The following is a 26,109-nucleotide window of genomic DNA, read 5'->3' as shown; positions in this document are numbered from 1 at the left end:
AGGCACACCCATCACCACAATAGAAATACATACGTACATCGTCACAGCAATGCAACATATGTAAACATTAACAGTAATAAAATGATCCATGCACCCTTTTAATACAGTGAGTAATAAATAACAATTTCTTAGTAAAATCTAATTTTCATTATTAGTTTATTGAATATTGAGCACTCATAAACAAGTATCTACTATTAAGTAAAAAAATATAAGGGTTAAGCAAAAAATATCAGGCTGTGAGCCCGGTGCTGGTGGCTCACACCTGTAATCCTATCTACTCAGGAGGCAGAGATCAGGTAAATCAAGGTCAAAGCCAGCCTAAGTAAATAGTTTGTGAAATACTATTTCAAATATACACAACACAAAATAGGGCTCTTGGAGTAGCTTATCGGTTCATATACATATGAAAGGATTTTATTAAAATGTAACAGAAATTTGTTCTGGATAATAAGACTGTAAAATAATTGATGTTGTTCTCTCTGACCTCATTTTCTTCAATGAACATGTGTTATCTGTGTAATAAGAAAAAAATTTAACTGTTTTACTAATGCTATATAATCAACATAGATGACTTATTCTCACATTCTATTAAAACAGTAGATTTCATTGTCATTGCAATAAAAGTATAATTAAACAAAATATTTGAGAATCTTGTTTGTTACAAGGGAAAAGCAAGCACTGAATCTGATAGACACTAGCAAGGGTATTAACGTATCAAGGGCACTAAATAGAGCACAGGTCAGGCTTGGACTCCATGAGTGTGAGCCAAAGAAAACCCATTGGATTTTTACTGTAGAACAGAGATTGTAAGTACTCTTTTCACCACCCAACAAGGGAGCTCAAGTGATACCTGTATAAGATGGTGCTCCGGATTGGCAAGAGGGAGTCGTAAATTGTCAGGGAGTCAGTGACACAGTTGTCGGCTTCGAGTTGGATGTACTCAATTGAGAGTCGGATCAGATAGCCCACGAGGGCCACCAGCTTGAAGTGACACATCATCCTCCCTGAGGTTGCAGAAATTTCCAAAGGGTAGTGGAGAGACAAGTGATCTGCATAGAAGTACTGAGAGCAGTCTTTGTCTGTGAAAACATGACTTTCCTTTTTTCTTTTTCTTTTCCTTTTTTTTTTTTTTTTTGGAATGACTTTTCTACAAATGTTTATAGAAGAGTAAAAAGCCAGAGGTCACGTGGAGACATCTGCTGTCTGTGGCAGCCTAGATTCCACTCTCCTTTCTCCTGGTAATAGCACTTAGCTATTACCTTGAGAAACTGTGCCTACTTTACCTACATAGTTTGACTGGAGTGAAACTCACCCCTACTGGGCATATGACCCAGACTGACCAATCAGTTGAAGAAGTTGATTCAGGAATGAGCATGCCAGCCAATCTGTATAATGGGAGTCAGCCCCAAAACTTCTGCAAGAACTGTCAGGAAATATATGTGCAGGATTTTCCCACCATGGTTGAGAAAATAATAAAATAGAAGCTTAGTCTTGCTGGAGGACCTTTTTGCTATCACAATGGAAGAGTATACTTGATAATAAAACATCAACAGAGAAGACAGACATGAAGAATTCTGATAATATTCTACTTTAGAACCTGGTCCCAATCATACCTGATGCCAACATATTCCATATTTCTCCCAGTTACATAAGGCACTGAAGTTTCCATTGTGCTTAGCCAGTTTGAATATATTCTTGTCACTTGCAACTAAAAGATCACTAACAAACACCATCACTAGGAAAGGAAAACTGTCCATGGGGCAAAAAAACTAATGGGGAGTAAGAAGGAGCTATATTAAAGAATTTACCAGATCCTATGGCTGAAGAGTAATCTGACCGAAGCCCAGCTGCATTGAAAAGGCATATAGAAAAAGTCACTGTGAAGTTCTGCATTACATTTTGTAGCATTTTACTTAGTAAAAATTATTTTTAGACCTTCTTTAAAACAATCAAACACATCTGGGATTGTACTTTCCAATAATCCAACGAGGGCCAAGATTTTTTAGATATTTAGAGATTAAATAGGATAGCTATGAGTTGACAATTGTTGAAGCTATGGATCTGTGAGAGTTGACTATACTATTCTCTTAATGTCTATTTCCTTGAAATCATCCATAGTTACAAATTTTAAACATCCTTCAAAGGTAACAAATCAACCAAGCAAATAATGATATACTATAATAAATGATATACTATAAATAATGATAACTAGTCTGAAAACTGAAACAGTAAATCTGGTATGAATTTTCCACCAGAGAGTCATCATTCATTCATTTAGCAAATATTTATCAGCACCCACCACATGCCTAGCATATGTGGGTGTATATATACAGTTTATATATATATATATATAGTCATATAAAATTTACATCAAAGATATATATCTTCAAAATATATATATATATTCATATAAAATTTACATCAAAGAGAAAGCTGCAGAAATTTTGGATTACATAATGATTAATCTATTTCAATGTTAAGACATGTGATAAAATTTACAGTTTCACAGGGCTATGGAGCAGGCAACATATATATAATATAAGTGGAGCTCTGTCTGGGCAAGGGAAGAGATAAACTTGAGTACTTTATTCCTTAGGGACTTAGTTTGAAGATGCATGAGCTGAATAAATGTAGGAAGGGAACACAGTTTAATAAATTCAATTTTGTATATATTTGCTCCCAATTCTATTGTTCAGTTGTGGTACTATGTATAACATTTAGCCATTTCCATAAGCATCTTAACTCCAGTGTCTTCAGCTCATCCTGTGCCCCTGGGATGGTGGAAGAGAATACATCACTACAGTGTTAGCTACAATAATGGCAAATATCATCCCTGCTGCAGCAAGGAAGCTTAAAGGAGAATTACCAAACAATCACCATTTAGTACCACAGAGTCCATGTCCACAGCCAGACCCTGCAAGCTTCCCACAGAGGTCCTGTTTATAATGCTGGTCTGGATGGAGTCCTTCAAGATGGCTGCCACACAGTCCTCACAGAAGATGTGGCCCTTGGCATGTGGCATGACAAACACAATCCAAAAGTGGACAAGGAGGCCACCTTTGTTGTTGCTGCTATAATGAAAAAAAGAGAGATGTTCAAGGGTACCTCTTAAGATGCAGATTTTCACAGCAAGATGGAGACTCAAGTGAGATTCAGTACCCCTCTTTCAACTGAACTTAATTCCCTTCTGTAGGTGAGCACTGGGCCCTATTAAGGGGATTAGAAAGGGAAGACATTATGCTATCTGTATTCTGATTATTATGTTGGACTAAAATCTAGAACCACTACTCTTTGATTGCATGGAGAACATACTATTTCTATAGGCCTCAATCAGGACTCACTGCATTAAAAATAGCAACAGTTATAATGTTGATACCTTGCCATGTCCAGACACTGTGCTAAATCTGCTTTATCCCATTTAATCTTAGGGGAAAGATCCTATCATTATTGCTCCAGTTTTATAGATGAGGATATTGGAGGTAAGGTGCAAGAAGTTACTTGTGAGTGGTGGAATCTCAGCCCTTCTCAGCCTTGAGGGGACTTTAGAACAGTGAAGGCAGAAATCCCAAGACAAAGGGCATGTTACCTGATATCTGCCACGACTGACTGCTTATAAAATTTGGAGAAGGCAGATGTCGTATAAACAAGGTTTACCTGCAAAAAAAAAAAATTAAATGTCTAAATTCAAACTGGCTTCTGTGGCCAGTGCCTTGCATGTTGCAGTATTCTGACAGCTAGCAGGGAGAAAAGCAACCACAAATGAAGGCTTCTAACTCCAAATCCAGACATTGTCTCTGCAATCCAAATAAAGTCTTACTTCCCGCACCAGTTCTTGGGCTACTTGCTTTTATGTACTATCTTAGAAGAATGAATTACCCGCAGTCATTTACTAATCACTTTAAAGACTCTAGTCAAGCTTTATTTCCGTGTTCAGCCCACTCCAAAGGTTAATTCTCTCCACCAGTAACAAACCAAACTCATTTAAATACATTTCCATGGATTTTCTCAACATTTTTTTCTATCAGCTGTGACCATTATTCTTAATCCACCTCGCTCCTGTTAGAATGGCTATCATCAAGAGCACAAACAACAAATGCTGGCAAGAATGTGGGGGGAAAAGGAACCCTCACACACTACTAGTGGGAATTTCCAGCCACTATGGAAAACAATATGAAGTTTCATCAAAAACTAAAAATAGAGCTGTCATATGATCCAGCAATACTTCTCCTAGAGATATACCTGAAGTAATGTAAGTCAGGTTACAACAGAGACACTTGGCACACTGATGTTTATTGCAGCACTGTTCACAATAGCCAAGATATGGAAACAACCTAGATGCCCTGCAACTGATGAATGGATTAAGAATGTATTTATCACATGTGTATAATATATACACACAATGGAGTTTTATCCAGACATAAAGAAGAAACCATGTGGTCTGAAGGTAAATGGATGTAATTGGAGGACATCATGTTAAGTGAAGTAAGCCAAGTTCAGGGAGATAAAGGCTGCATGTTTTCTCTGATATGTGGGAGATAGACACGATTACAAATATAAGCAATATTATAAAAAACAGGTTACATTAAGGGGAGGTCACTAATGGGAGAAGGAGGGTAAAAGAAGGAAGTTAAGAAGGTAAATACAGTTAATGTACTTTCTATACAAGAATGAGCATAGAAGTTTTAAGCCTGTTGAAATCACCATAGAAGGAGACTAAAGTAGAAAGGAAAAAAATAGAGGGCATGAACCAATTCAAATTATAATACATATATACATGGAAATGTCACAAGGAAACTCCCCATAGCGATATCCTTAACAAACAAAATACCTTTTTCCAAAAGTGGAGAACAGGAAGGTAAAACAATCCTGTTGGGGGTTGGTACCAGGGGAGGAGGAAGGATATAAGGAAAGGGTAAAGGAGGGTGAAGGTAATGGAAATATTACATACTCATGTATGAAAATGGAAAAAAAGACATACTGAAACTATTCCAGGAATAAGGGAAGGAGGAGATAAAGGAGAATGATGGAAAAGGTGAATTCAACTATGATATACTGTGAGAACTTTTGTAAATGTCACAATGTACCCCCAATACAACAATAAAGAAAGAAAAAAAAGAAAAAAATTTTAAAGACATATTCCTGTATTACCACAAGGGGGCGAATGCCGGCAGTCAGTTCTACCTTCAGAGTGCAGTTCATTTGTTTGTGTGTGTGTGTGTGTGTGTGTGTGTGTGTGTGTGTGTGTGTGTGTTATTTTGTTTTGTTGCTGTGCTGGGGGTACACTGTGACGATTATAAAACTTCTTACAGTATGTCATAGTTGAATTCACCCCCTTCAATCATTCTCTTTTATCCCCCTTGTCCCCATTCCTGGAATAGTTTCAACAGGTCTCATTTTTCCATTTACATACAAGTGTACACAGTATTTGCACCATATTTACCCTCCTACACCCTTTCCTTATATCCTCATCCCTCCCACTGGTACCAACCGCCCCCCCCCTCCCCCCCCCCCCCCCCCCCCCGCCCAGGCAGGACCTGTTCCACCTTAAGAATGCAGTTCTTAAGGAGGCATCTGGCCCCTGTAAAACTCCATGATTGGATCTCAGGGGAGAGCTCTTTGCATCAGTTTGCCTTCTTTGTCTTCTCTTAGCGTTCCTAATGCCAAACTCAGTCTCTCCTCCCGAGTTCTTTTCTCCTCCTGTGCTTCCTTTCCTATATAAAAAAATATCTACCCAATTACCCAGGGTAATAATTTTTTTAAAAAACCCATAAAACCTTAAAATTATATAGCATAGTGAGGGGAAAAGTCTATGCTCTGAGTTCAAATTCACTATGCAACACAGAATGTATTGCTTAAGTTGCTGAGCCTCCGTTGCTTTTGTTTTGCTTCATTTTTCATCTGTAAAGTAGCTGTCGGAATGCCTAGATCCTTGGGATAACCTGAGGAGTAATTGGTGCACATGTATTAGAGGTAAAGGGTCAGTGAAGTAGCCTGCATTTAGAGGGCAGTCAGTAAATACGGGGCAGTCTGACTGCTTGCTGTCTCTCTCAACCATCTTCCTCATTCTTCACTGCATTGAGGTCATTGTCAGCATCTCTCTCTATTACTGTACAAATGCAGATGAGCAAAAGCTTTCTAGCTGCCAGTACGTGCCAATTGCCATGAATAGATATGTTTCCATTTGAGAAGGTAATTATTCATTAAGAACATCACCTACCTAGTGAGTGTGAAGCCTTGAAGTCAAGCCCCACTCATAAAAAAAAAAAGGAAGGAGGAAAAAGCAATTCTATTTTATTGCAGCAAAAATGAGCTAAATTTCATATCTGCCTCTGATGACTTCCTTCATCCACCTTCACACACCCTGCCCTCTACTTTCCTGCATCCTGCTCTCCTGTGAGCCTCCCCTCTATCCCATCCCCTCAACCTCCCGATTCTGCCCTCCTGGCCTCCCCTCTCCCCATGATCTCACCACATGCTGCACAGTCCTTGCCACTGAAAGAAATTCCCTGGACTCCTTCTGGCGGTACTCGGGAAGAAACTCAATGTTGGTGATGCGAAACATTCCAACAAAATAAAAGGCATCTCTGCTTTCTGTCTTACCTGCAAAGTAAAAGAGAAGGCAATTAGGAGGCTTCCCATCTGTCTGGCAGCAAGGTATGGTCCAACTACATCAGTATGAGGCCTGAAATAATTTTATTTCAAGCAGCTTCATACTTTACTGGATCACGACCTACCACGCTCTATGACCTCTTTTCCATCAGCAAATCACTGTATCTCTTAGACTACTCTATTCTTTCTATCTGCTACTGGTAAATATTTAAAAGCAAAGTTTAAGAGTAAAAGCTATACTTCTGAGACTCATTTCCACTAGATTGCCACTTCACCAGATACCAGTCACAAGTAGTGAGTCCCTAGGCTACCCACACAGCTCCTACAAATTAGAGGTTCCCATGACCCTCTCAGATGTGATAATTTGCTATAACATTCACAGAACTCAGGGAAACACTTTACCTACTATAATGGTTTATTATAAAGGATGTTATAAGGAACACAAATGAACAGATACAATGGGGAGGGGTGTCCAGAAGCGCCTGAGCAAAGGTGCTTCCATCCCTGTGGAGTTGGAGCACATCATCTCTCAGCAAGTTCACCATTTCAAAAGTGCCCTAAATTACATTTTTTAGAATTTTTATGGAGGATCTATTATGTAGGCATGATTGATTAAATCATTGACCATTGATGACTGAGTTCAATCTCCAGTCCCTCTTCCCTCCCCAAAGGTTGTGGCTGAGGGATGGGAATTGGAAACTGAATGTTACAGCTCTGCAATTACATGGTTGGTTCCTCTGACCTTCTAGGGACATTCAGCCCCAGCCATCATAATGACATATATAAAGAATATTCTCAGAAGCTCTATGTTAGGAATTGGGGACTGAGATAAAATACTATAATAAAAGATGCTCTTTTCACTTCCATCATTCAGGAAGTTACAAGAATGTTAGATGCCCTGTGCCAGAAACCAGGAGCAGAGATCCTGATAGTACATGTATCTTGTACAAGATATATTAATGCGTGTAGGATGAGAACTCCAATACAAGTCAACAAATGCTATAGTTATGAGCTCAATGAGTAAATACTCCATAAGAAGAGCTTAGTTATTACATCTGTCAGAAAGCATCAATCAGATCAACAAAAACCTAATAACAGGGGAGAGAAAGATGCTTGTGTAAAATGGAGCTCAGGGAGCTGGAAATTTAAGGTTGCCTAGAAACAGACAGTGGGTGGCATGAGGAAATGAAACAGCTTAGCATTCCATTCATTTTTTAAAGCTGCAAATGCATTGCTTTTCCAAGCTAGTCAAAATCCCTGGGCATCCTCTTCAGCTCTTCCCATCCTATTCCCCATCTCTCCTCCTCTCGCTGGCTTATGGAAAGGAAGAAGTGGTGATAAAGATGAAATGGTTTCTTTCTCTTTAAAGTCCCAACACTGAATGTGGAAACAGTCTATCTGTCTGGGAAAGAGGAAAATTCCATCAGGAATCTCCAGGGGCAACGTAGGCCTCCATGATTCTTATAAGACGCTCAGCATAAGCCCTTACCCCAAAGAAACACATATTTAACTTACTGATATAGAGCCACAGAAGTGTCCAGGCGATGACTGCTAGGATGAATAAAAACACTGTGAAGAGAATGATTTTAGTTTGGATGTTCCAAAAGGCACTTCTCTTCTTGGACTGTTTGTTGGGTTTGGCTCTGATGATGGGTTTTCGAGGCGGTCGCCTCCCCGGCAGCTTTCCTGGGACACTGACCACCTGAACTGAGATATTGGCTATCTTTATTAAAAAAAAGAAAAGAAAGACATATTCGGTCAGAAGTACTCTAGAGCTTAAATGGAACTCCCCAGCTGGGAGATTGTGGTGCTAAAAGGCTTAGCTCTCCCAGTGACATTATTTATGTAGGTGTAGTAGGTAAATTTGCAGCAAATCACCCAATGAAGATCAGACAAACTAGCCCAGTGCTGGGAACACATGTCTGGGGGTGCCACCACCCCCAGATGTTTGTGGCTTTTAAATGTTTATATTATATTCCTTTTATTCACAGTCAATTGTTTTTGGAGTGAGGCATGGTTAAAAATAAGAATATTAATGAATTCCTCACAGATGTATATAGATTTCCTAATTGTGACTTCCTGGCTGAGTGTTAGGAGAAAAATCTGAGAGTGATTTGTGCGGTGCTGTAGGGTAGAAATCCAGCATGATTGTCTTATCATTGCCCTCCCCTGAACTGACCAGTAACTTGGTTTCTCAATCATAAATGGAAAGAAATTCTAAATTAAAGGCTGGGCAAGAAATGGAACCAGCCTAGTTGCCCAACAACTGATGATCAGATAAAGAAACTGTGGTACACATGTGGTACACATAATAATGGAATATTATTTAGTCATAAAGAGGAATTCAATTATGTCATTTGTAGAAAAATGGATGAAACAAGAAATCATCATGCTAACCAAACTCTGCAAGATAATCAAACTCAGAAAGAGAAATATAGCATGATTTTGCTCATATGCAGAATCTAGAACTAAAAAATAATAATAATATCTCATGATTATAAAAAGGGGACTGTTGGAGAGGGGAACCAGTGGGTGGGAGGAGGGGAAAAGGGAGGGTGACGGGTGAATACTATAGAAGCATATTGTATATGTGCATGAAAATAGCAGTGAAATCTACCAAGAACTATTTTAAAAAGGAGGGTAATAACGAAAGAGTGACAAAGATAGAGTGAATTTGATCAAAATTCAAATTATAAATATCACAATTGTACAATTAATTTATGCTAATGAAAAATAATAAAATAAAATAAAATAAAATAAAGGGCTGGGGCATGGTTCAAATGGTAAAGCAAATAAAACAAAGTGTAAAAGAGGACTCACCAGGTTGGATAATTACTGGTTTACATGTATGGATGCATAAAGTGTTACTTGTGAGAGGAAAAAAAAATAGATGATTTAACTGTTCCCTTCCTCCTCTTTTATTTTCTCCTTTACCTTCTATCATTTGATGCTGTGAATTCTTTAATAATGTATGTGAGAGTTTAGCTTCTTTGACAAAGAGATTTATACATGTCAGGGTAACTAAACTCCAGTGATGAAATAACTTTTAACCACACATTCTTTTAAAGGCAACAATCTGGAAGATCAAGTCTAAAGAAATAATTTCTCTCTGCGCTGTTGTTGAGTTCTCTTTTTTCTCACTCTTCTCTTCAAAATGTATGCCTCCCAGTCTTCAATCCTGCCAATTAATGGGATAATATGTGGCCAAGTACACTTTGAATTATTCATGCCTCCATTCTTTTTGCCAAACACCCTTGTCAGTCCTTGAAGCAAAATATAGCTTGTATCTCTCCTGGTGAAATTGAGCTAGACTAGACTTCATTTAATGTAGTTTCCTGCAGGAGTAAGGGTGGTGTTAGAAAGAAAAATATTGCATTGTAGGATGAGTCAACTGTGGTGTCAAGCTACTTTCAAGCATTCCTCTAAAGTAAGAGAAGACACACAAAGAGACTCAGAGAGAATCGACAAGGCCAGTGTTGGATCTTTAAGTGCAAGAACACATTATAGTCTGTCTCAGTTAGCACTGATTAAATTTTAAAGTGGAATTTGTATAGAGTTCAGTAAAATTTCCCTGGAGTTTTAGAAAAACAGTTGCTAAACAATTGCCAAGTACAGTACTTTAAGATAAACTCACATTACTAAAATCCATTAAGAATCATAAAAATGTATCTGTTTTATCTCTTTTAGTTTTATAAGGCCATGCGCTCTCACTTCACTAACAAGGACAACTATAAATGGCTGTCATGTGAGAGAGAAGGCTCCCCACACCATACTTACTTTCAGGTCAGCGGGTTCGGATGAAGCACCACAGTTTTCTTTGTCCATTTTCAAGTGTTCCTCTGTGCGACCATGCAGGGATGTTTACAAGCCAGTTTTCCCCCACTCACATGTTTGCTTGAAAAGAACTGAGAGAACCGTAGCTGCATTCAAGCTAGCTTTCAGAGGAATGGAATCAATTTACCTCCACCGGGTCCAGTTCAGAAACTGAAGCTGCCTCATTGCTATATTGTAAATGTTAAAGGGACCTAGCCCTCAGCTTTTCACCGCTAACTGTAGGCTGAGAAACTCTCAGAGTCCAGCCACAAGACAAAGTTTCCATGTAAGAAACTCAGTACAACAATCCAAAAATATGGGCAGAAGTCATTAAAATTGCTGCTTGCATCTACTGATGGAAATGAAGAGGTCTAATACATAGCCCTCACCACGTTTCCTAGACACCCCACACCCTGTTCCTCTTGCTTGGTATCTCATGAATGTTCCAGAAGACACCTTCTTCAGTCCTGTTCTCAGCTCTCCAACTCTACTCCCCTTGGAAAACTCCTGTTCGGCAGGATTTTTTTCTATTTTTCTCCCTTTAGTCTTGCAATCCTCAGTAAACGTTTGGGGGTTTGTTTGATTTTCTTTTTTTAAGACAAGTTCTTGCTATATGTCCCAGGTTGGCCTCTGACTCAGGATTCTCCTTTCTCAGCCTTCCAAGTATAACAGGTGTACACCATCTCATCCAGATCAAGAGTAAATTTCTTTTCTTTTTTTTTTTCTTTTGAGACGGGGTCTTACTGTGTAAGCTAGGCTGGCCTCAAACTCATGATTCTCTCGCCTCAGCCTCCCAAAAAGAGTAACTTTCTAAGGGTTTTGAATCATTGGAAACATCTGAGTTTACTTGGGGCTGAATTCTTGTCTCCATCAACCTCAGCAGGACCACATAGTCCTGCATTTAAACAGAAGATTCAAAACAAGCATGATAGCAAAATGACTATAAAGACAAAGAGGCAGAATTTTAAATATTTCATTTCTGTCTTCCATATGACCATTCAGTGTTAATTTCCATTTAAATTTAGTTTAGTTGTACAGAGCATGAACTGCAAGGCATAACGTTGTTATTGGTAATATTTTGTATGCAATATTTATTTTGTCAATTTTATTTTTATTAACATATAGATACAAAGTTGAGTGTGATTTTTTTTTTCACTATGCTTTTTCCCAGCCATTGTTATAACTTTTTTAGACAAGGTCTTGCTATGTGTCCCAGGTTGACCTCTACCAATGATTAAAAATTATTACTCATTTTATTACATGACTCTTAAGAAAGATAATTTTTACATAGAGGAAGTGGTTGTTTAAAAAGTCATTCTGATTGAACAGATAGATGATAAAGCAAGTACAGCAAAATGTCAAAGGTAGACTCTAGGTGCGTGTAAATGCACTAACACTACAAAATTCTTTCAATATCATTTTAATTTTTCCTGATACCATATTAATGGGAAAATGAATGCCTCTGGGAATCAAATTCACGAGCTAAGGCACTGATTTTAAAGATGATAGCAGAGAAAGCTGGGCTATGAGATGAACAAGCTTGTAAACTTGGTGGACAGGCATGCATTGACCTCCTTGGTGCTTTTACTGGTGTGGAAGTTCTGGTACAGGCTGATTTCAATCCCAGAACTATAACCAGAGACAATCACAATGACCAGATAAAGGATGGTGTTTCTATCAGAAGCAGCTTAAAAGACAATGGAGAAATTTCTACTCCTTTTTCAGGAGCAAAAACACCTGTGCTGAGGGAAGCAGGGCAGGTTCTGTCAGCCAACCAGGAAGATAGTGTACAGTGACCTGGATCAGAGGAGAAATGTCTCTACATACTTCAGCAGAGGTCATGGAAAATGCATACTGAACCAAGACCTGAACTTAACCTATAAAAAATTTAATTTATTTATTGTTTTGGGGGGTACCGGGGTTTGAACGTGGGGCCTCATGCTTGCTAGGCAGGCACTCTACCACTTGAGCCATTCTGGCAGCCTCAATGTAAGAAAACAATTTAACTGTTTCAACCTTCTGCATTGAAACTAGTGCATTGTGAAGACCTGGATGTAGGTACAAGCCATGAATCCAATATGAGCAAGGTTTGGAGCCCCTGACATAGAAGACACCTAGCAGTGGAGGTGACATTTCCATCTTTGCCTAACTGCAGGAGAGGCCAGCTCTTTAACAACAGAAAAATGCATTTCTGCTACTTGACATCCACCTTTTAGTATTATTATAAATGGCCACATACAAAGTTGCCATCTGATTACCATTCATTACTGAGCTCTCTGTAGAGGGGTGAATAAGTTCTGAGGAATCACAAGGTAACATTGGTCATCCTTAGTGTTTCCCTGCTGACTCACAGGACTGTGATCGTAATCACTTGTGTCACTTAACATGGATTTTTTTTTAATTTTTTGTTTCTTTATTTCTTTGTCTTTTTTTTTTTTTTTGGTAGAATTGGGGTTTGAACTCAGGGCTTCATGCTTGCAAAACTGGCACTCTACCACTTGAGCTACACCTCCAGTCTATCACATGGATCTTTTTATTTTATTTTTATTGTTTTATTATTCATATGTGCATACAAGGCTTGGGTCATTGGATCTTTTTAAAAATGAAAACTATAGCAGGGTACCTAAGGTCTGGACTCTTGTATAGCCCCTTGACCAGATTTTCCTCTTCTCGGCCCAGCCCACAAACTAAAACTGACTCATGTGCTCATTACTGCTAAACAAAACTCTCTAAAATGACTCTAACATCACCTCCATTCTCCATTAACAGCGGCCCTAGCCTGATATTCAAGGTCTTTGCCAGCATGGTATCAGGCCACCTATTTGACTGTGCCTGTCACATATCCTAACTGTTCGCTCTTTATTCCTCTATGCATTCAGCCATCCATCTAATTACAAATTTATTGCATGCCTACTATTGTAAGATGTCAAATATTTTTTAAATGAATATACTGCTGCTCTTAAATAGCTCTCAATGAGAGGGCAGACAGACAAGCTGCTGATTACATTATGCAACAAGTACTTTCACAAAAATATGTACAAATGCCCTGGAATGATAGAGCAGTTGGACAATAGCAGCCTCTCTCCTGACTTTGTGCCTGTAGTAAGTACACAGTACCATTCAATCCTAACTACACTCCATGCCCTACTTGTAGGTCTTCTGCAAACTTCACACCCCGGCCCACGGAACTCTCTTTATGGCATTTCTTACGTTATAAGTGCTGCTTATATTACAGGTTCACATTACAGCTGAGGAACACTGAACTTGGGGAATCCTCTGCTTTCACAGCAAACAACAAGCATGCCCACTCATTGTCCAAAATGGAGATACTACCTCATTCCCACAAGGTTCCCTACAAAAACATCCTGGGAAATGAACAAGATAGGGAGAAGTAAGGATGTTGCATTCTTAGCAGACTGGGGACCTAAAACATCAGAAACTTACTGTCCCTTACAGTCTTAGAAGCTAGAAGTCTAAAACCAAGATGCCAACAAGGCCATGCTTCCTCTGAGACTTTAAGTTCTCCCTTCCCCTTCCTTTATCCTGGTGGTTTGCCAGCAATCACTGGTGTTCCTGGACTTGCAGTTGTACCACTTCAATGTCTGCCTTCGTCCTCACATGGCATCTTCCTCCAGGTGTTCATGTTTCTTCTCTTCTTGTTGGGAAACTAGCCATACTGACTTAAGTGCCCACCCCACTCTAGTATGACCTCATCTGAGTCAATTACCTTGGCAATGACCTTATTTCCAAATAAGGTCACACTTTAAGGCAGTAGGATTTAGGTCTTTAATGCATTTTCTTTCTTTCTTCCTTTTCTTCTCTTTCTTTCTTTTCTTTCTTTCTTTCTTTCCTTCCTTCCTTCTTTCTCTCTTCCTTTCTTTTTTTTTAATTCAGGTCACAACACCCAGCAAGACCTCTAGGAGTGTGAGAGACCTTTGAAGGATTTTCTGTCTGAACACAGTAAACTTGCAAAATGGATTGCACTAAAAAATTCTAATGTTTGCCATGATCTGGGATGACAAGTGGGATTCCAACCATACTATCTAGATTTTACTCCAAAACTTCATCCTATCTTTCTGATTCTTTTTATCTCTGTGATGAGGAGGGGAGAGGATGGTGTAGCATAAGTTAGTTCTGGTCACAGAGTCATTAATATACCATCCATGATTAACCATATTAATCCTAAGGGGCAAAGGTTCCAACAAGCTGTCCTATTAGACTAGTAATGGGAGGATAATGGTGGGTAGCTAGTGGTCTTTCTCTTTCAGGTTTAATTAACCCACTAAAAAGGCTTTTTTTTTTTCTTTTGAATTGTTTGGTATGAGCAGTTCTTAATTTAGCCTAAATATACGCTTGGGTTAAGGGTTAGTGAGGTAAACTGGTCCAGAGCCATTCTACTTCCCATTCTTAACTAGACAACCCCTAGGAGGCCCAGATGGGCCCACAGTAAACAGCAATCTCATAGAAAGTCACCACCTTACTAAGATAGCATAGCATCTGGCTGGCAGTAGGAGCTGAATTGGCTTAATGTTTCAAGATGGAATGTTTTTGCTGCACTAAAAATTATTTACTTTGGAAATTATGCAAAAGTCAAAAGATTGCAAAGGAATATATTTTAAATCAACTTCAAAAATCAGATTGGTCAGAATGTCAGGATAGGATTGAGAAAACAACAGAATGATGGAAAGTTAGAATAATCATGACAGAAAGGATGAAATAAAACAGGTGAATGAAAATGAACTTGGCACAGAGAAATGTGGAGAAAAACGAGGGATAAAAAGGAGAGGAGGTAAAAAGGGAAGGAAGGGGACAGTAAATTGCTGTAGGTGTGTGTGCTATGGCTGACATTGGCCTACAGAGCATGCACTGTTCTGCAGTCAGGAATCAAATCCTGCTCTGCTCTGAAGTTAGCATTCTAGCAACTGCATCTCAGTTAGCCTGCTCAGTGCTCTGAGCTGCTGGTGGACTCTAGTGCCTTGTCATGGCTGCTTTTCCCTAGACTGTGTGCATATAGTGAAACCTGGAATAAATGCTATTCAACTGTTTGCTTATTATCCCAAATTACTTCTAATTAGAGACCTCAACTACCTTGATATAACTGATAAATGGCACATAAAAGAAATGCCTGAGCATATGTTCTGATCATTTCTAGCAAAAGCTCAGATCCTTGGAATTAAAATCCAAATAAAAACATCAGTGATGTAATGAAACAGAAATCTTACCCCACGCTATCATTCCCTGCAAAAGATAGAAGCATTCCTGAGTTAAATTAGACCTTATCTACCAAAAATGCATTTGGCTTTCCTACATTGCCTATTTTAATTGAGGAGTTATATATAGTGCTGAACATCTGGGTTTTTTCTTTTCTCTTTGTCACATATGTTCAGTTTTGTTCCAGCCAACACATACAATGTCTATGTGCACTATGTAACATTAGCTACTAATTTATTTTTTATTCATTTCCACTGCCATCTCTATTTAATTAGGCTTACCTAAAACCTTACGGCATCTGGTAGGGACTTATTTGCAAAGGGTCTCCTGGCTGTCATATGGTTCCTGAAATATGAAATATGATTGGTTAAGTTCACGGACCTCCAAATAGGAAAAAGTAGCCTCCCATGGAATTTTACTGCTTTCCCAACAGGCCTCTGACTTCTTGAGGGTGCTAGCTGGCTTCCTCTCCCTTTGTATTCAAGCATAAAGGGCATATGAGTGGATAGCTCTGTTAAATAATCATTTGGGGCATCCTCTTGCTCCAATGGACTGGAAAGAATTGTACATTAAATGAAATTTTGGACTTTGCTAATTTGAAATTCACTAAAAGTCTTTGATAGCATCCATCCACAGTTAGCCACAGCTGCCAAGTCCCTTAACTCAAAGATAAAGGCTTTTCAGACTCACCATTAAGGTGCTGTAGTGTTTTAACAAAGCACTGGAGTACGGAACCTGTCCTCAGGCTGGTGTCGGACTGCGAGTCATTCTGCACTGTGACACAGTCATGAGGCATGACAGCTGGCAGGGGCTTAGCTTCCTGATTCTTAGAATAACAAACCTACCTCAGCTATGGAGTCTCTGATCCTTGCAATAACTCAAGAGTAGCACAGAACCTGACACACAGAAGGTGCTCAGTAAACCTTGGGTAGGGTATAATGATCAACAAACAACTTCTATTCATTACTAATAATTCATGCAACATTGCCCAAAGCCTAGTTTCATCATCCTTGTTCCTTTTGCCATAAATGAGGAGTGTTACATACTGACTTGCTTCTCAAAATTAAATTTCGTGCCTAAGAAGAATGCCTCCCTCATCTTACCCTGATCTTGGCCCTAGTTAAAAGGCTCCAAAGGAAAAGAAAGACTTATGTAACATCTATGAAGATTTGCAGGAATAATTCTGATCCCAAAATCACATGTTAACATTTTTTTTTCATTTTTCTTTTATTATTCATATATGCATACAAGGCTTGGTTCATTTCTCCCCCCCTGCCCCCACCCCCTCCCTTACCACCCACTCCGCCCCCTCCCTCTCCCCCCCCTCAATACCCAGCAGAAACTATTTTGCCCTTATCTCTAATTTTGTTGTAGAGAGAGTATAAGCAATAATAGGAAGGAACAAGGGTTTTTGCTGGTTGAGATAAGGATAGCTATACAGGGAGTTGACTCACATTGATTTCCTGTGCATGGGTGTTACCTTCTAGGTTAATTCTTTTTGATCTAACCTTTTCTCTAGTTCCTGGTCCCCTTTTCCTATTGGCCTCAGTTGCTTTAAGGTATCTGCTTTAGTTTCTCTGCGTTAAGGGCAACAAATGCTAGCTAGTTTTTTAGATGTCTTACCTATCCTCACCCCTCCCTTATGTGCTGTCACTTTTATCATGTGCTCATAGTCCAATCCCCTTGTTGTGTTTGCCCTTGATCTAATGTCCACATATGAGGGAGAACATACGATTTTTGGTTTTTTGAGCCAGGCTAACCTCACTCAGAATGATGTTCTCCAATTCCATCCATTTACCAGCGAATGATAACATTTCGTTCTTCTTCATGGCTGCATAAAATTCCATTGTGTATAGATACCACATTTTCTTAATCCATTCGTCAGTGCTGGGGCATCTTGGCTGTTTCCATAACTTGGCTATTGTGAATAGTGCCGCAATAAACATGGATGTGCAGGTGCCTCTGGGGTAACAGTCTTTTGGGTATATCCCCAAGAGTGGTATTGCTGGATCAAATGGTAGATCGATACACTTATCCCAAAACCAGGCAAAGACACCTCCAAAAAGGAGAACTATAGGCCAATCTCCTTAATGAACATTGATGCAAAAATCCTCAACAAAATAATGGCAAACTGAATTCAGCAACACATCAAAAAGATTATTCACCACGACCAAGTAGGCTTCATCCCAGGGATGCAGGGGTGGTTCAACATACGAAAATCAATAAACGTAATAAACCACATTAACAGAAGCAAAGACAAAAACCACTTGATCATCTCAATAGATGCAGAAAAAGCCTTTGATAAGATCCAACATCATTTCATGATTAAAGCTCTAAGAAAACTAGGAATAGAAGGAAAGTTCCTCAACCTTATAAAAGCTATATATGACAAACCTACAGCCAGCATTATACTTAATGGAGAAAAATTAAAACCATTCCCTCTAAAATCAGGAACCAGACAAGGATGCCCACTATCTCCACTCCTATTCAACATAGTACTGGAATTCCTAGCCAGACCAATTAGGCAAGAAGAAGGAATAAAAGGAATACAAATAGGTAAAGAAACTGTCAAAATATCCCTATTTGCAGACGACATGATCCTATACCTTAAAGACCCAAAAAACTCTACTCAGAAGCTTCTAGACATCATCAATAGCTATAGCAAGGTAGCAGGATATAAAATCAACATAGAAAAATCATTAGCATTTCTATACACTAACAATGAGCAAACGGAAAAAGAATGTATGAAAACAATTCCATTTACAATAGCCTCAAACAAAATCAAATACCTAGGTGTAAACCTAACAAAAGATGTGAAAGACCTCTACAAGGAAAACTATACACTTCTGAAGAAAGAGATTGAGGAAGACTATAGAAAGTGGAGAGATCTCCCATGCTCATGGATTGGTAGAATCAACATAGTAAAAATGTCGATACTCCCCAAAGTAATCTACATGTTTAATGCAATTCCCATCAAAATTCCAATGACATTCATTAAAGAGATTGAAAAATCTACTGTTAAATTTATATGGAAACGTTAACATTTAAATGTAAACATTAAATATTGGTTATTTCTATATGCAAGGTACTCTGAACTCAGGAAAAATTAAAGCTATCCTTTGAGCTGGGTTCAGAGAAATGCATAAATTTGTGCTTTAACTACAATTGGGTTAGCTCTTCACTGTGAGTTCTTCCTGAGAGAAGATAAAGTGGTAGTTAAGTGCAAGGGCCATGTCTTCACCTGTGTATTCAATAGTCTAGCACTGAGTCTAGCATGTTGAAGGCAAGATTGTATAGTAGAATTCATAAAGTCAACAAATCTTAATGTCCAGAGTTCAAATTCTAGTCCTCCATCTCACTATCTGTGGGACCTTGGACAATCCTTTAACCTCTCTAATTCTCCCTTTACTTGTCTAGAAAATCATATAAATACTCACCTTGCAGGATTGTTATAAATATTAAAGGAGATGTGTTTATAGAGCCTGAAGTTTAACATGTGCTAAATAAGCATCTTCTATGGTTTGAATGTGTGTGTCAGTCTAAAATTCATATGTTAAAACTTAAACTCCAAGATGCTTTTATTATGAAGTGGAGCCTTTGGAATGTGATTAGATTACGAGGGCTTGTCCCTCACAAATGGAATTAATGTCCAGATGAAAGAGATGGAAAAGGCTCCACTTTTTCCATCATTTGAAGATAGAGTGGTCCCCTCCAGAGGACACAGCAACAAGGTGCCATCTTGGAAGAAAGGCCAAGATCTTGCCAGACATGGAATCTTCTGGATCTTGGACTCCCCATTTCCAGATATGTGAGAAATAAATTTCCATTATTATAAATTACTCAGGCTAAGGCATTTTGTTACAGCAGCCCAAACAGACTAAGACACTATCTCTTGAGTGAAATTCTCATAGGTTATTTTTTTCTCTTCATTTTGTTCTAAAATGAGATTTCTTCACAGGCAGAGTTTGTCATTTTGCAATCTATGTGAGCCAAGATCATCCTATTATAAGACTGATGCAATGTTCTCTCAAAGAATTATTGATCCAAGAATGTGGAACCAGAATGGATCTTTAACTTTATCCTACAAAAGGCCATTCAATATCTGTTTCATTAAAATAAAGGTCAGTAGGACAATATTTGCTTCTAAACTCATTTGAACCACAGTAAGATTTATCTTTCCCCTTCAAAATGGCTTTGTTTAGCTCAGGGTTATAAAAGTTTTCATATTTATTTTGAAAATATATTATAAGCTCAGAGCCACATCAATGCTTTGATTTAGCTAAAGTGATAAATCAATTAACCATATTTCACTTTAGCTCTCTTGCCTAAAATATTCAAGTGCAATTTTAGAAATAATAATCTCTGTTCTGATGCCATATTTTTGCTATAATTTTTACCAGTCAATTCTCTGTCTTTACCAACTCTGTCTGCTTCATAGAGCAATTAAAAATTATGAGTTGCTCCTAGATTTAACGTGAAATATTATGGGATTTGTGACAGGGTACTCAGCCATCATAAAATTGCTTTGCAACTCCCCAGGAGCACCGAGATCCACTAATATCTTAGCATGCATAATGTCTTCCAAAATACTCCCAAAATTTTAAAAGCAATGATTCTAATGAGAGTGTAAAGAAATGGCCACATTTACACTTTGCAGGAGAGACTATAAACAGTGAAGATTTGCTAGTTAGATAATATTAATCAAACATGGATATTTAGCACCCAAATTTGGTGAAATTTGAAAGCATTCTAAAATCTAACAATAAGAGATTAATTAAATCAGAGATGACACATCCATTGAATGAATTTTCAATGAAAAAATTGTTCATTCCTTTCCATAGAGAAGAATTTGTTTTGTTGAAGGAATCAGCTTCCTCTTCTGATCTTGTTGGGACATCTCCATGAGTCACATCCTCTTATTTCTTGAGAAGATGCCTGCCCTCCCCTTTCTTGGGAAGCTTTAATAATGGACAGGTTGTAGCTGAGAGAAACTAAGGGATCATGAAGACGGAGATATTCTAAACACATTATGCTGATTACATATACATTCTAATATGCTAGTACAATAGGCACTGAATTGTGGATAGTTTTTTTGCTGGAGGATGGAATTAAAGAAGGTCTTTCACATTTCCTGAATGGTTAGAACAGTATACAAAGTTTATTAAGGGATTGAAAAAAACTATTTGGAAACTTTTTAAAGGATAGTTATCATGCTAGCCCATTGCACAAATACCCTGAAGCTGGAGTTATAGTCCATTAATCATCTACACATTAAGATCTGTGCTATTAATAAAGAGATAGCAAAGTAATATCTACTGTGCTTTCAAAGGAGAACTGCCTCAGAAATCCATCAATTTCTGAGACTTATTGTCTTACAGGCAATTTGGGGTTGATTATATTCCAAAGAAAAACAATTGATATTTAAAAAATATTCAATTATCATTAGTTTGTTTGGTGGGTGCATTTGTTTTGACATGAGAATTCCTATTTCTACAACTAACAGCATATAAGCATTACACAGAGGAAAAACTGAGCACTGGAAACTTAAGAGAATCCTACTCAACTGTGTTCTAGCCCATGGTTTTAGTGGCCCCAGAAGGTGTATTAGTGAGGACACTCAAGGTTTGTATAACGATTATTTACGTTCTTGCAATCACCATCATTTGAAATTAGAAAGTACACATAGCATGCTAATTAGTTTATAATTTGAGAGAGGAGGACAATTGCTTTTTAAAACATGGATTGATCTTTGAAATTCATTTAAACTACTCTTTTTTGGAGACTGAAATGGTAAATAACCTACTAAGGATTTGTACCTACCATTTGAAGTAGTTCCTTATGCTTGGGCACAGAGAATCTTTTATAAGGGGTTTAGGCACATTCATTCATTGTAGGCACAGTGTGAGCCAAGCCATGTGAAAAATAGCCTGAAATGTATGCCATTCTAGAAGTCAGTCTTGGCCTGTCTAAATATGGAAAATCAGCCTCCAAAATATCCAAAAGAAATAGATGTGCAAAACACTCACAAGAATGATGTGTTCATTTCTGGCACTAATGCTATCACCATTTAAAATTTTCTCTTTGTGCTTTACAGTTACACAGGATTGTTTCAATTTCAGTGACTCACTGAATAATCAGTTTTGCCAATTTGAAGGTATGGCAGTTAAATTTACCATCAACAATAGCATTGCAATATATAATGCCTGCAAATAGAAAGAGAGACTTTATGAAAAGTGATCTTTTTGTTTTCATTGACTAAACAGGGCGTCAGTGATGGGTGTTGATAGGAGAGATGATACAAAAGTAGAGACCTCTAGCCTAGTTTATTGACCCAGTGTTGGACATTTTCTTCACTCATCTTTTTGTCCTTGACTTACTAGGGAAGCATTAACAGGGCATGCATTCCTACTGAAGCCTGGTGTAAACTTACATATATCCAGTAACTGTAAGCAAATATTTCTGTTTCTGTGATCTATAGGAGCTTCGATCTTGGTGCTTGGGTTGAGTAGCTGAGAGCTTGCAATCATGATATGTGATAGCCCTATAAGCATTACCATAAAAGTTTTGTAGATTCTACATCAAGTTGAACTTTAACCAGGCATTTGGCACAAATGCTGACAGAAATTGGCCTTAAAAAAAGTAACTTAAAAACAAATAATTTTGGGGGTGGTGGTGGCTAGGGACATGGCTCAATGATAGAGCATTTGCCTAGCAAGCAACTGAGTTGAAACTCCAATGGTGCCAAAAATAAATAAATATTTCTTATGCCTTTCTTTAAGATCATGAATTTTCACCTTATTTCTCAGAAATTCAAGATGGAATGAGACCTCCAGGAATGGAAACCAAAGGCATTTCACAAATCAACTCTGCTCTTTGCTCATGGTCACCGAGGAAAGAATGGTCTTGAAACCTATACACCTTTCCTACAGTTTCAAATCTATTGGATCCAGGCAGATTGGGAAAAATGTAAAGAAACCAAATACATTCCCATGGTGGCACAAAGCAGAGGGTTCCACCCAGTCTCTTCCACCAAACACTCCTTGACCATCCCACACCAGAAAACTCTCCCTTTAGAAGTTTCAAGCTTGCTTTCATTTGGCCCTTAGACAACTAGCGATACAAGAAGTGTCAGGTATATTTAACTGGATGGCAAATTCATTGAATGATGAGCCATGTCATGTATTTGTATCTCCTGAGTTTATCATACAATCCCTTAAACATGTGAGGGAGTTAACAAATTCTTATTGACTGATTTATTAACAAGAATAGTTTTGTTAGTCAGTTTCATGTCTTCAACACCTAGATGGCTTTGCTGATACCAGGAGAGTTTTCAAATAAATAAATAAATAGTGAATAATGTCTTAGGAAGAATTAGTGAGCGAGAATTAGCAGAAAGGACAGGCAATAGAAAGAAAGGGGTACTGTTCTGCATACCTGAACAAACTGAACTTAAACCCTGCTTCAAAAATTAATTAACCTAAATGATGTTGGGTAAGTCCTTTCACCTCTGGTCACCAGCATTAGTATCAATAAAACTCAGAGCTTAAGAGTAGGCAATCTCTCTGTGCCTTTAAAAGAGGAAAAGACTGTTTATAACACACCAATAGGAATCTGTGGTCATGGTGAGGAGTAACACAACATGTAGCCTTCCTATGAACAAATGCCCTACAAGTGAAAAAAAAAAAAAGAGGAAAAGACAAGGAATGGAACACAGGTTCAAGTTTTACTAGGGGCTTGCTTTTCTAAAAAAAAAAAAAAGAAAAGGTGGCCCATAGAGTTAAAATAAAAAACAAAAAGAATTCACTCAGAGAAAATGATTCATTTGGATAGGTTTTAAAAATACATTGTTGGAGCTGGTTAGCTATGATTTTTAGGACTTTTCACATCTATGTTTCCAAGTGAAAGTGATGTACAACTTTCTTATCCTTATTGGGTTTGGAATCAATGTCAAATTATCCTCATAATGTGAGTTGGACTCAGTGTATTTACATTTTCTACACAATTTCTGAAACTTAGAAATATGCCTATTTTTCTTCCAAAAAAGACAATCTTCTTAGACTATTCTCTCTCTTTTTCTCTGCACTTCTTCACCCATTCCACAATACAATATTGGTATTTTGTAGAATTTTAATTTTGCATTGCTATAAGCATGTTTTTCTCTCTTTAGTTTTTAGTTCTTACATATTTGAATGAGAATGAAATTCTAGTTATAAGTGAACGCTTACTTACACTCACTTCCCATATCAAATACTATGTTCCTAGTAATATTATATTTTTCTAACAGAAATACTTAAGTCAATTGTGTTTTCAAAGAGGATTTTTATTAATATTTGTTTCATTCTTGAGCTTAAAAATTAATTAGCCAAACTGAAAACTTTATTTTCATTTTCCTTTTGGCATCTTGAAAATATTACTTAATAGTTATAGTATAACAGTAACATTGTTACTGCTTGGGAAGTCCAGAAACAATCTGATTTTTTTCTTATATGTGATACACTTTTACTCTTTAAAAGCTTTGAGAATTTTCTGTTTATTTTCAATGTTCATACATTTTACTATAATGATTCCCACTGAGGGCTCTTATCATTTTTTTTTTTTTTGGTACTTGTGAGTCTTTCAAAATAATTCCTTTCATTTTTTAAAAACAAAACTTTGATAAAGTTTCAAAATTATTTCTTCAGACTTTTTTCTGCCTTAATTGATTTTATTCCTCTCCTTCTCAGGTTCCAATTATGACTATCGACTCCTATTGTTTATATTTCTTTTATGTTTACCACCACTTATGCCTATTAATTTTTATAGAGTGCCCACCTTGGTATGCAATTTATAATTTTTTTTTCTTTGTATCCATTCTGCTATCAATCCTTATTTCATTCATTTTATTTTTGTTGACATTTTTTCTTCATTATGAACTGCTTCATGCTTCCAGTATTTTCCATTATGAATTCTAATATATTCACTATGCCAATTCTAAATTGTTCTTGTATCTGATCATGGCAATGTTCATCCCTTCAGGGGTCTAAGGTTGCCTCCTGTGAGCTCATATTTCTCTGAGGTCATCTACCTTGACTGTAAATGCAAATTAGAGAAAGAGGAAAAAGAATCTCAGACTGAATTTAGTCACTTCTGGTGACTTCTGGGAGGTGAAAACATATTGAGGCAGATATTCTTTGGAACTACAAATTCTCATTCTGTATTTATTGCCTACCCTAATCCCTATAAGGGATAAACCTCTGTCTTAGGACCTCAAACTTTGCAAGAATCCATCTTTAGGTTGCAATTACCAGGTAGGGTAAAGAGAAGGAAGCTTGAATGGTGTGTGTATAGGGGGAGGCTTGTGTTGGGATGAAGAATGCCCAGTTGCCGGCAAGCCTATCAATCTTATTGCCTGTTCTTCAGTCCAGCTGGGCTTAGCGCTGCCCTGGACTTGGCAAGCTGCTTCCTGGTGGCTGAGCTGATTTTTCTGTCTTCCTGTCCTGAAGTGTCTCTGGTACAGCAATGATGGAGCTGGGGAAAGGTGAAACACAACTGGGAATAGCCTGAAAGCACTCTTCCAATCTATCTCATTGTGGATGGAGGCATCCTAACCCCAATCCCAAACAGGCACTTCATCACCTTCTCTTTAGGAATCTCCTCCAGGTTTATTTCACTTTTTGGGATCCATCAACCTCCTCTCTTCCTTTTGTGGCAACTCCGAGGTAAGTAAGATTTAAGGAAGGAATTCAGCTGTTATGTTTAGGTAATGTCTCGGACAATTTGGCAATGACTATCATTAAGTCACAAGGGCTTCCAGAGGATATATTAACATGGAGCCATGGAAAACTGGGAAAGCCTAGAACTGCAAAGAACACAATCTGAAAAACTAGCATGCAGACATTTACAGTATGGCAATGTCTACGGTCTCATTTATTTTGCCATTTCTTATTAATTAATGACTCATATGGGAAAATGACCTTTTCTCACTAAATTCATAATTTTTGTTTTGTTTTGTGGGAAAGGATAAGAAGAAATGATAGTCTCTAAGTTTATTTGCTCTCTTAATTTTCCAGCTATGAAAAAAATCTGAAAAACCTATTCATCTTAGGTAGATCTCAATCTTAGGCAATATTCAAGAGTTTTAGAGCTAATAGATGACTTTAGAACAAACTAACGTCTCTGGCGATGAAAAACACTGTATAAATGTCACCATCATATTTAAGGTCTGCCTGTAGGAGGAAGATTAAGATTGAGAAGTGAAAACTGGTGATTTATTCAACCACCTATCCAGTCATCATTTAACAAAACCATCTATCCATCCATCTATTCATCCATGTATTCATCCATTCATCTACCAAACAATCCATCAGCTATTTCCTGAGCACCTATACAAGAGCTCCTTAGGAACAGGTACTTTGTCTTTCCCCTTCCTGTGTCCTCAACACTGCCTAACATAGTAAGTACAAAGCAGTTTTGCAAAGAAATATGTGGGGGTCAACC

The 26,109-nt window shown here is 37.8% G+C and overlaps 1 protein-coding gene and 1 pseudogene across 1 annotated transcript in view; one reads left to right on the top strand and one right to left on the bottom strand.

Annotated features, from left to right (window-relative positions):
• The window catches only part of Tmprss7 (transmembrane serine protease 7), a 32,921-nt gene extending 21,732 nt beyond the window's left edge, over positions 1-11,189 (bottom strand). The window contains exons 1-7 of the mRNA XM_074073106.1: positions 10,387-11,189; positions 8,125-8,332; positions 6,470-6,600; positions 3,587-3,654; positions 2,878-3,071; positions 1,809-1,847; positions 869-1,079 (exon numbers count right to left, since the gene is read on the bottom strand). Of these exons, the coding sequence (XP_073929207.1) occupies positions 869-1,079; positions 1,809-1,847; positions 2,878-3,071; positions 3,587-3,654; positions 6,470-6,600; positions 8,125-8,332; positions 10,387-10,434 (899 nt within the window). The 5' untranslated portion in view covers positions 10,435-11,189. The remainder of the gene's footprint in view (positions 1-868; positions 1,080-1,808; positions 1,848-2,877; positions 3,072-3,586; positions 3,655-6,469; positions 6,601-8,124; positions 8,333-10,386) is intronic.
• Positions 11,190-23,195: 12,006 nt separating this feature from the next.
• Positions 23,196-23,306, top strand: LOC141423788 (small nucleolar RNA SNORA11; annotated as a pseudogene).
• The last annotated feature ends 2,803 nt before the right edge of the window (positions 23,307-26,109 follow it).

Source organism: Castor canadensis, chromosome 5, assembly GCF_047511655.1.
Source record: "Castor canadensis chromosome 5, mCasCan1.hap1v2, whole genome shotgun sequence".
In the NCBI taxonomy this organism is placed as follows: Eukaryota; Metazoa; Chordata; class Mammalia; order Rodentia; family Castoridae; genus Castor; species Castor canadensis.
This window is presented reverse-complemented; position numbering and strand designations above follow the sequence as displayed.